The following is an 11777-nucleotide window of genomic DNA, read 5'->3' as shown; positions in this document are numbered from 1 at the left end:
CTTACTGAGAGCCAGTCCCTCCCCTCAGCCACAAGTGCTTCAGGCCCTTGAGAGTCCAAGAATGGCTACAGTCACAGTGGAAAATCACAGTTGCAGTAAAGATGATTCTTGCTTGAGAAGTCTGGTTCTGAATTTGTTAAGGGGTTCTGGGAGGTGGCCAGGCTGTTCTGAAATGTTTCAATGAAGGGATTGTCTCCCTGGCCATTCATTCCTACTTTCCCTTAGCCCCTCTGTATTCAGTGTCTTCGACAGTGGAAGTGCCTCAGAAAATGGAAAGGGGGCTTGAACTTGGAAAGCCTAGCCCCTGAGAGAATGGGGTATGGAAAGGACGGGAGGAACATGCGCACGCAGGAAAGCTCCCCTGCTCAAGAGGGAGGAAGAGAAAGGAAGCAGGAAAGAGAGTCCCTAAGAAGAGAGGGACCACAGGAGACAGATGTTTGGGAGGCCCTGAGCAGAGAGGGAAGCAGGCAGACCCCCACGCAGGTAAGTGCTTGTGAGACAGCCACACCTCAGAGCTCCCCTGGCCTCAAAGGTGTGGTGAGCAGCAGAGTGATTTTCATGTGCCCAAGAGCAGGGCCTTCAAGGGAGAGATCCAGAAGCATCATCACCACCAACCTGCCAGCCCCATATGGCCCAGGCAGAGCAAAGCAGCGAGCAGAGAAAAGCCAGGCACCAGAGGGCTTTGCAGTCTGAACTGTAAAGAGCACCATGGTTGCCAAGGATGGAGGGATGGCCAAGCAGAGGGACGCCCCCTCCCACACCTGGGCACCTGTCAAAGCCCACAGCAGGTTGGGCCCTGCCCCAGAAAAAGGCAGATGGGGGGAAACTTCAGACTCATAGAGACTCATAGCAGGCTCTGTCTTGGAATGAATAGGTAGTCAGCCACCCAGGAACCCCAGCTGGCCTGTGAAACTGGAGAAATTGCTGGGGAGGCCGTCCTGGGGGCTGATTCTCTACCATACAGCCCAAATTATGGGGGAAGCTCACCAGTCTCCTGCAGGGTCCCTGATGGTAGGAGGAGGTGGGAGCCCAGAGCAGACCACTTGTGAGTTCTTTACCTGACTCCTCAACCTGTTTTACAAGCCTCACCTTGAAGGGAAAAAGTCGCCCACAGGAGCCCCCAGTGCAGGAGCCATCAGGAGGACTTTAGGCAGGAGGGCAGGACTGTCCTGGTCTTGGACCTCACCCTTGATGTGTATATGACACACCTAAGATAAGGTGGAGGCTGGAACACGCTTTCCCAGAGAAGACGCGAATCTTTACCCCCAGCCCAGAATTTTCCCACCTGTGTGTGATCACATTGCCCGGCGCAAGGTAGATACTAAGCGCAAAATGATTGAATGGAGACTTCCTCAGGACCCTGGCTTGCTCGTCAGCAGGAATGACCTGTCCAAGCAGGAGAGAGCCTCTCCCTCGAGCCTTAGAAGATCCTCATTCCTCTCCTATGGCTTTACCAGATGCATGTCACTCTGCAGTCTGCAGACACTGTTATCCCATTAAATCTCGTGATAACACTGGGTGCTCCCTGATAGACTGTGAGATCACTCCCATCAGCCAGCAGGGCAACACCACTTCTGATGCTAGAAGTCAAGACAGGGGCTCCAAAGACCACCCTCCTGCTCCCTCCACCCCTATGGTCCCTCCCGCTGCCACCCCCATCCCAGGCCTCGAAGCTCAGCTAAGGAGCAAACAGCCCAAAACACCTCCTCCGCTCACCTGCTTGGTGACCTAAGATCTTCCCCAAAAAGATCCCCCCTGAAGGTCTTCTTAAGAAATACATCTTTTTAAGAAGTGATTTTCAATTTTTGAAGGCTCATGATCCATGTCTTCAAAGAAAAGCTTAAAAGAAATCTGATACATAAAACAGATGACAAGGGAGCTCCTCTGATAGAATGAGACAGGGGGCTTGATCTCTGCCCTCTCTCGTTCCACTTTCTAATCCCCAAAGTGGGCACCTCTGAGAAGCCTCTATGCTCCATGGAGTAAAGTCACTGAGTCACCCAGGAGGGAGGCCACCGAGAACCAAGAGTGTTGAGGGACATGACACAGGATGGACGTGTTTTGACCAACTGGGATAGTAGCCTAAAGAATGGGGAGAGATTTATTGAAAGAAAGAAAGGGGCCCAGAAGGAAGAACATGGAAAGCACTGACTCTTCCCCACCCCGACCACTACTCCCCAGGTAAGGGCTCTGATTCCTCCACACCCAGTCCAACGCCTGGTCCAATCCTGTGGTCCTGACCACAACTCCCCAGGTAAGGGCTCTGATTCCTCCACACCCAGTCCAACGCCTGGTCCAATCCTGTGGTCCTATTTTCTAAATAGTTCTCAGATCCATCAACAGTACCACACTGAACAAGGCTTCCACCATCTTTCACCTGGATTATTCTGGCTGCCTTCCCCCTGGACTCCAAGTAGCAGCCAGAATAGACTTTTCAAAACATAAACCGAATCATGTCACTTCCTGGTTAAAACCCTCTAATGGTTTCCAACTCAGAAGAAAATCCATGGTCTTCACCACGGCCCACGAGGCTCCTCCTGACTGGCCCCAGGTCAGCCCTCCATCCTCCTCAGTTTCGTTGTCCTGTGAGCTGCTCAAACACACCAGATCTTCCCTATAGCAGGCTGACCCAAGCTGTTCCCTCTCCCTCAGCCCCTCACCCTGTCTTGGGTGGTTTCTTCTCATCCTTTAAATCAACTTAGGAACCATCTCCTCTGAGAGGTCCTCAACTACTGCCATCTCAGGCTTCATTTCTTTCAAAACTCTTAACACAACTTGTCCTTTATTTCACTGAATTTTATTGGTCTGTTTACTTGGCCTGTGTCTGTCTCTCTGACTATAAGTCATGAGGGGAGAGACCATGGCTCATTAATGCATTCATGGTGCCTGGTACATAGCTGGTGCTTAATAAATGTCTGAGGAATACATAAATAGATGAACTGATGGATGGATGGATGGCTGAACTCTCCTTGCCTCACATAAGGCTGTCACTTTACACACTCAGAGCCACCGTGTCATCTGACTCCCATAATGCCCCATAAGAGAAGCAGGCAAGGAACTGATAGCTGATTTGACAGTCAGGGAGAGAAAATGAGGCTCTGAGAAGTCGATCCATTCATTTATTCGACCATTACTTCATTTGTTCCATGTTTACTGCACACTGAGTGGAGACAGGGATGTACAAGGTGAGTGAGACATGCCCCAGCCCCCAAGAATCTCACAGACCAGGGGCACGAGAAGACAAACGGCACGTCCTAGGTCAAGGCTTTGGTTTCAGGCACATCTGTGCTTGAATCCCAGCCCTGCCACTTTTGTAGAGGAATAGCAGCTTCTCTGAGCCCCAGTCTCTTCATCTCTAAATGGGGATGTGGGTGATGGTAATGTGCTGCCGCTGCTGCTGAATGCAGGTTGTTGTAAGGATGGAAAGCATTTTTTGAGTGCTTATTAACAGGGGTTTGGTGGTTGTGGTCGCAATCTTGTATCTTTTCAGTGTGATTTCCATGACATGATCCTCTCTCCATCTCAGGCAAAGCTAGATCCATCTACCCACCCCAACCCCTACACCCGTAAAACCCAAGCTGGCTGATATGTAAAATGCCATTAGAGAAACACCTATAGCTATATAGGGAGCCAACTTGTTGCACTTTCAAGCAGCAAAATGTAGCCCATGGATGGTAAAGTCACTCAGTGAGAAAGCAGCAAAAACAATGTGTAGCCCCTCGGGGAATGAATGAAAAACTCCTCTAGGCATAGACACATTCAGCTTTGACCTATTAACAAAGCAGAGACCATAGGCCTAACACATTGACATCTGTGGGGCAATTGGGTGGAAAAGAAACAGAGTCAAAACAAAGACATCTGCAAACATGTCTTAAATACTTAACCTTTTGAAACCACTCATGCATCTGTGACAAGATATATTCACACGTATCATTGTGGTAGGATGTGTCAACAGAACTCTGTCCTCCCATTGAAAGCAAAAACTCTAGTGACATTAAAATGTCTCTATGCCTGCCTTAATTCTGGTAAAAGCATTATAAAGAATCCAATATTTCAGTTAAAAAAAAACCCCAAATCCATATTTTCTTATAGCAAATAAAGTATAAATAGTTGCCAAAGTCTAGGAAAACGGTATAAAATTTGAAAGGTAGACCAAAAAAAAAAAAAAATCCTGAAAAAAATGATGCAAAATTATATGATGATGATGACGGTAGTAAATTATGGAATACTCATATATGCCAAGGGGCTTCCCTGGTAGCTCAGACAGTAAAGAATCCACCTGCAATGCAGGAGACTCATGTTCCATTCCTGGGTTGGGAAGATCCCTTGGAGAAGGGCATAGCAACCCATTTCAGTATTCATGCCTGGGAAATCCCATGGACAGAGGAGCCTGGTGGGCTACGGTCCATAGGGTCGCAGAGTCAGACACGACTGAAGTGATTTAGCATGCCCACACGCATATATGCCAAGCATGGTGCTAACTGTTTGATTTATTCACCTCATTTGATCCACAAGGCACCCCTATGAAAGGGACAATATTATCCCTACTTTATGCACGAGGAAACGAAGGCACAAAAAAAGTTGGATGACAGCCCAAGGCCACAGAAGAGTAAGTAGCTGAACCAGGATTCACAGACAGGCCTGTCTGGCCCCAGAGCCTGTGCACAGAAATTTTGCCTCTTTCTAAAACACTAACCTTTCACCTTTGATAAATCACAAAGCTCACTGAAAATCTCATGAAAGATATGTACCCTACAAATGAAAATTAACCCAAATTTTACAAGCAACCGAAGAGTTCAGGGAGGTAAGTTCCCTACAGGAGGCCTCTGTGAATTCCCATTGCTGGCAAAGATCTGAGAGCAAGTGCACAAGAGAAGGAAACTGGGGAAGGAAAGCCACACATGACTGACAAGTCCAGGGGACTAGATGACACAGACAAGCATATATTCAGACAAACATACAAGCATGCACACGGCTCTATGCAGGTCACTAAAAAACACCTATGGGACTTCAGTGGTTAAGAATCTGCCTGCCATCGCAGGGGACATGGGTTCAATCCCTGGTCCAGGAAAATACCACACGCTGCAAGGTAATTAAGCCAGTGCACAACTACTGAGCCTGCAAGCCACAACTACGGGAAGCCCATGTGCCCTAGTGCCCCTGCTGTGCAACAAGACACACCGCAATGAGACGCCCAGACATCGCAACTAGAGAGCACCCGCGCTTGCCACAACTAGAGAAAGACCACACACAGCAATGAAGACACAGCACAGCCGTAAGAAATGAATACATTAAAAAAAAATACCTCTGAAAGGTCAAAACTCTGATGCCAACCATGGCTCAGCCAGTCCTATTAAGACATCTTCACACAAAGGTCATTAAGAATTGGTCTCTGCCTTATCTTCTGGAACTGTGATCCAGCCAAGACTTGGCCGGACTTGAAAAGGCCCTGCTCTTCAAGAATCAGCAGGTCAAATCACGTAGAGCTTGGGAACAAACATGTCCTTGTGCGTAGCCTGATAAACCAACCATACCTGCCTGAAACACTTTCCCATGAATCCTGGATTAGCAGAATTCAAAGGCTGCCCCACCTCCGAAAGTTCAAGGAGGGAGCGAGACAAAGACCTGGGAGGCCCCCAGGGCCTTCAGAGACTGCATTCCGGATATGCCCCTTCCAGACCATGGAGTTGGATTCATTCCTTGGCACCAAAGAATCAATGGAAGCACCGATATCAAAGTTCACACCCACCAACAGGCATGACAAATTTCACCGAAAAGATGATTCCGTTTCCCTCAAAGGTCCAAGAAAAATAAGAGCCAGGACAGTCGGCTTTGTCTTCTGCTATCACCAGCTACACGTTCTGCCCTCTGAGAAAAGGTCAGCTGTCACTTGTTCTAGGCATCCGACATTTCAGCAAAGACGAAAACGGGACCTTTGGCAACTGGAACTGGAGCTGAGCTTCACAGTACGAGAACAGGAAGGTTGGAGAGCCCTGCAGCAAAATGCTGAGCCTGCCTGAAGTCAGGGCCCAGCCCAACCCCCACCCCAGCTCCCACTCCCCACTTAAGACATTAACCACCCCATGAGTCCAAATCACCCCCTCTCCCCGACTCTTACATTGTAAAGCTGTGGGAACACCACAGCATGATCATGCCAGGACGGCACCCCATCACAGAACATGGAGTGCTAGGAACCTAACAGATGACTGGGGCTTCTCTAAAATACAGAAAAAGCCTGAGGCCCACAGGATAGGCTTTAGAATTGAGGGAGCCATTAAATGAGATAATAAGTGAGAAGTCTGGGCTAGAGACTGGAAAATCCTGAATACAGATGAGCTCTACAGCAATCTCCTGATACCCTTTAAGCCTCATTCCTGCATGCTAAGTCACTCAGTTGTGTCTGACTCTTTGCCACCTCCAGGCTCCTCTGTCCATGGGATCCTCCAGACAAGAATTCTGGAGTGGGTTGCCATGCACTCCTCCAGGGGATCTTCCCAACCCAGTGATCAAACCCACATCTCTTAGGTCTCTTGCATTGGCAGGTGGATTCTTTACCACTAGCGCCACCTGGGAAGCCCTCAAGCCTTGTTCTGGGGCAATTAGGGAAAGAAAAGGGGGCTGAGCAAATCATGTAACAAGCATGTTTAAAGCTCCCAGGCCTGCTTTCATGCTCTTGCCCACTTAAGACACAGTGTACTTTCATCCTGCACCCATCCTTCTCTCCCAAATCTCTGCATGTTTGGATCCTTCATGTCACACATTTCTGATACAATAATGTCAACTGACGTGGAGGCCATCCCTGAACGCCTTGCCTAAAGGGACCCCACACCCTCTCCCTCAGATCCCCCACTGTAGTGAAGGTCACTCAATGCTGAGTGCCAACTATGACCAAGGCATGGCACTGGCACCATGGAGTGACTCTCCCAGACTTCAGCCGTAACACCTAAAAGCCTGCCAGGGCTCGATAATGTATTCATTTCCATTAAGTCTAATGTACAATCCCTGTGAAGCATTACGGCAATGCCATTTCCTGACCAGTAGGACATGCCCAGCACATGTCCAGACACTCAACAGACAATACCTAAGAAAACCAAGAGTGCTGACTCATCCCCCACCCGTCTCAACCAGCAGGGAATGCAAACCTAGACCGTGAGGGGCACTGAAGAGAGGCGAGGTTTTGGGCCCACTTCTGAGAATCCGTCTGTCCTAATCATCCTAAGAATAGATATATTAAAGCACGCGATGAAATACAGATACTAATGAAGCGGAAAGAAAAAAAAATACTAGAAAAAAATAAAAAGGAAATATTCGAGCCAAGTATGAGATCATTAGGGGTTTCCCCAGTGGCTCAGTGGTAAAGAATCTATCTGCAATACAGGAGACTCGGATTCAATCCCTGGGTTGGGAAGATCCCCTGGAGGAGGGCATGGCAACCCACTCCAATATTCTTGCCTGGAGAATCCTATGGACAGAGGAGCCTGGCAGGCTACAGTCCAAGGGGTCACAACGAATCAAACACGACTGAAGCAACTTGGCACACGCACTCGTGAGATCATTAGAAAGTTTTCCAAAATTGTAACGATATACAAAAAATGCTTTTGATGGTACTAATTTTTCAAAAGCAAAATAAAAATTATACTCGGTATGCAAAAAAAAGAAATACCAATGCTGTCACTCAGAATCTCTTTTCCCTTCTTTGTATTTCTCTGAACTTTCAAATTTCCTGCCATGTGCTATTTGCATCTTATAAATAGAGAACACAATGCATATGATAGGAAGAGAAGTTATTCAATGGAGGCCAGAATAGATAACTAGTGGGAAGTTGCTATAATAGCCCTGTGCTCTGTGATAACCTAGAGGAGTGGGATGGGGGTGAAAGGGAGGGAGGCTTAAGAGGGAGGGGATATATATAGTTATGACTGATTCACGTTGTTATATGGCAGTAACCAACACAACAGTGTAAAGCAATTATCCTCCAATTAAACGTAAATAAAATTTTTTTTTTAATTTTAATGGTGAGATCCTGGAGAGAACATCACAGGGTTGTGATGTTGAATTTTGAGAGTTCTTTACATGTCCTGGACACAAGCCCAACTTCAGATTCTCTCCCAATCTGTGCCCACCCCCACCCCACGTGGCCCTGTTTTTCATTCTTTTGCCAAATAAAACTTTGTTCTTCTTTTTCAGAATTGTTCTGGTTATTCTAGTGCTTTGGGTTTTCAATATTAATGATAGAATCAGACTGTCAATTTCTAAGAAAAAGTCTACTGGAATTTTTCTTGGGATTGCAATTTGTAAGGAATGCATTTCTTAACAATATTGCACCTTCCAACCCATGAACACGTGTCTCTCCATTTTTTTTTTAAGGTCTGCTTTGATTTATGTCATCAACTCTGTAGTTTTTGACACAAAGACTATTCAGGAACAGGTTTTGAGGGATTTATACCTAAGTAGCTTATTTTTTGTGCTACTGTAAAATATAGTCTTCATTTTAATATACAGCTCTTACTTGTCAATATACAAATGCAATTGATGTTTGTAGTTTCACCTTCTATCCTATTGTCAACTTAAAAAAAATGCACAACATGAGAGTTGCAAGTTAAGTTTTATTTGGGGCACTATGAGAACTGCAGCCCAGGAGACAGCACCTCAGATAACTCTGAGAGACTGTTCCAAACAGGGTAGGGGGGAAGGACAGTATATATGTGATTTTGGTAAAGGGGGACTACATGAAATCAAGCATGTCTATTTCTTAGAAAGCTTCTTGTGGCCACCTGTTGCAAAGAGCCAACTCTTTGGAGAAGACCCTGATGCTGGGAAAGACTGAGGGCAGGTGGAGAAGGGGGCGACAGAGGATGAGATGGTTGGATGGCATCACCTACTCAATGGACATGAGTTTGAGCAAATTCTGGTAGATAGTGAAGGACAAGGAAGCCTGGCGTGCTGCAGTCCACGGGGCCACAAAGAGTTGGACACGACTTAGAAACTGAACAACAACAGTAATCAAAGAATATACTTTGATTTTTTTAAGTTTGTTTTATGGACCAGAATATAGTCTGTTGGTGAATGCTTCATACAATCTTGGAAACATTGCATTCTACTGTTGCTGGGTAGATTGTCCTGTACAGGTCAGTTGGTTCAAATTAGTTGGAAGTGTTGTTCAGCTTCTCTATGTGTTTGATTTTTCTGTGTACTTTTTCCATCAACTGAAAGAAGAATGTTGGTTAATCATTGGTTAACTTGTTGGTTAATCAAAGAAATCTCCAAATGTAATTGTGGGTTTCTCTATTTCTCTTTTCATTTCTGTCAGATTTTCCTTCATGTGATCTGTTGTTAGATATAGACATGTTTAGGATTACTATGGCTTCTAGGTAAACTGACTCTTCTATTATTATATAATGTCTCTCTTGATCCCTGATACAATATCTTGTTCTAAAATTTACATTGGTTTGATATTAAGATAGCCCCTATAGCCATACATATATATTTCCTAATCTTTCAAATTTTTCTTTTTAATCACACTTATACATGCCCACAGTTTAATGTCCTTCAGACACTGGTTGCATCCCCAAGCTGTTATCTGTGCTTCTGACCAACCAGCTACAAACTGAAGGTTCCCATGACCCCCTTCCTTAGGTTTGATTAACTGGCTAGCACAGCTCACTGAATTTAAAGTAACTCAGTTCATAAACTCAGTTTACAAAAGGATATGATAAAGGATACAGATGAACAGCCAGATGAAGAGATGCAGGGCAAAGTCTGGGATGGTCCCAAGCCCAGGAGCTTCTGTTCCTGTGGATCTGGGGTGCATCAGCCTCCTGATGTAAATCTGTTTACCAACCTAGAAGCTCTCCAAATCCTGTACTTCTGGGATTGTATAGGAGGCTCCTCAATTTGGCATGATCAATCATTAACTTCATTTCCAGTCCATCTCCCTTCTCTAGAGGATGGAAGGTGAGGCTGAAATTTCCAACCTTCTAATCACGGCTTGGTCTTTCTGGTGGCCAACTCCTATCCAGAAACCACCCAGGAGCCACCATCCAGTGTCACTTCATTAGAACAAAAGATGCTCTTATTGCATTTATCACTTAGGAATTTACAAGGGTTTTAGGAGCTCTGTGCCAGGAATTGGAGGCAGAGACCAATATACCTATTTTCTATTATCTCATGAGCTCAAATGAAGCCCATTTATCCAGTCCTCTAGCCAGAATAATGGAGAAGGGAATGGCCACCCACTTCAGTATTCTTGCCTGAAGAATCTCATGGACTGAGGAGCCTGATGGGCTACAATCCATGGGGTCACAAAGAGTTGGACACGACTGAGTGACTAACCCTTTCACTTTCACATGACTTGGCTCCCATGGTGGCTCAGACAGTAAAGTATCTGCCTGCAATGTGGGCGACCAGGTTTGATCCCTGGGTTGGGAAGATCCCCTAGAGAAGGAAATGGCAACCCACTCTAGTATTCTTGCCTGGAGAATTCTATGGACAGTACAGTCCATGGGGTCGCAAAGAGTCAAACACAACTGGGCAACTAACACTTTCACTTTCAGCCAGAATATAGAGGAAATCTTATGGAGATTTTGTAGTCCAATGTGCTGCACACTTTCAGCACAGGGGCTCCCCAGGAATCAAAGAAGAAAACCTAAGGGAAAAAAGGAAGTTTATGCCTGAAAAACTTTACCTCCTTCCCTTACCTATTATTATTTACTCTCAGAGCTTTGGGGTATTTTCCTTTTATATTCTGTTCAGAGATTTAAATTGTGATTAGTGGGCAATATAGCAGGTGGTTGGCTTACATCATCTTGGCTCATGCATAGCCAAAGAGCTCATGAGTTCTTCGTCAAGACAGACCACATGCTGTGACATAAAACAATACTCAACGAATGCAAAAAGTTTAAATACATAACCACAATATCATTAGTTAAAAATCAGTAACAGATCGATACATTAGGAGACATGAGGATGATTCTAAATTAGACTACAAACCTCTAAGTAACTCAAGGGACAATGAAAGCAAAAGGAAAATTGGAAATGTTTAATTTTTTAATTGTTTTATTAATTTATTTTTGGCTGCACTGGGTCTTCGTTGCGGCATCCATGGGCTTCTCTTGTTGCAATGCACAGGCTCAGTAGTTGCAGCACACAGGCTTAGCTGTCCCGAGGCATGTGGGATCTCAGTTTTCTGACCATTGGAAGGTGGATTCTTAACACTGGACCACCAGGGAAATCCCTGGAAATTTTTATAACAGAGTAGTCATGAAAAGACAACATACCAAGAATCAAAGGTAACACTTGCCAATATAGTCCTCCCTTACAGTCATTCTACCCCTCTTCTCTCCTCTAGGACTAGGACTTCTGGGATCCAGTAGAGAAAACAGAGGGAGGTGGCAGCATTTGCATCAGAACTGGGGTCTAAAAAACATTAAATCCAGTGTCATAAGTGAAAACCCCAGAAAAAATAACTCATACAAAAATGAATTGAGAGAGAGAGAGACAACTGGAAACAGGATGCCCCCAAGTTGACCTGGTTCATTGTGACATCTTCATATAGAAGCCGTCAAGGGCTGGCACTTACCCAGCCTCCTGTGGGGCTAAGTCTCGGCCAGACTGGAAAGGGCCTACCCTCCAAGAGTCAGCAGGTCAAATCACTGAGAGCTTGAGAACAACCGCATCCTTGTGTCCCGCCTGATAAACCTCATCTGAGTGAAACACCTCCCATGGATCCTGGATTAGCAGAATTCAAAGACTGCCACATCTCCTAAAGTTCAAGGAGA

General features: G+C 45.7%; 1 protein-coding gene and 1 long non-coding RNA gene across 7 annotated transcripts in view; both read right to left on the bottom strand.

Annotated features, from left to right (window-relative positions):
- The window catches only part of LOC147360385 (uncharacterized), a 63389-nt gene extending 57956 nt beyond the window's left edge, over positions 1–5433 (bottom strand). Inside the window, exon 1 of the long non-coding RNA XR_015139135.1 lies at positions 5306–5433. This is a non-coding gene — a long non-coding RNA (uncharacterized LOC147360385). The remainder of the gene's footprint in view (positions 1–5305) is intronic.
- A 5604-nt stretch (positions 5434–11037) lies between these two features.
- Positions 11038–11777, bottom strand: part of CDK5RAP1 (CDK5RAP1 mitochondrial tRNA methylthiotransferase) — a 61636-nt gene continuing 60896 nt past the window's right edge. For 3 of the 6 annotated variants that reach the window (XM_086332351.1, XM_086332361.1, XM_086332354.1), the window contains exon 15: positions 11038–11761. In XM_086332351.1, coding sequence (XP_086188477.1) covers positions 11699–11761 — 63 coding nt within the window. In that variant the 3' untranslated portion in view covers positions 11038–11698. The remainder of the gene's footprint in view (positions 11762–11777) is intronic. The other 3 variants (XR_015139129.1, XR_015139127.1, XR_015139128.1) reach the window with 3 other exon arrangements.

The sequence above is a fragment of the Bos grunniens genome, chromosome 13 (genome assembly GCF_055505025.1).
Source record: "Bos grunniens cultivar Pamir isolate PY7600 chromosome 13, Bosgru_T2T1.0, whole genome shotgun sequence".
In the NCBI taxonomy this organism is placed as follows: domain Eukaryota; kingdom Metazoa; phylum Chordata; class Mammalia; order Artiodactyla; family Bovidae; genus Bos; species Bos grunniens.
This window is presented reverse-complemented; position numbering and strand designations above follow the sequence as displayed.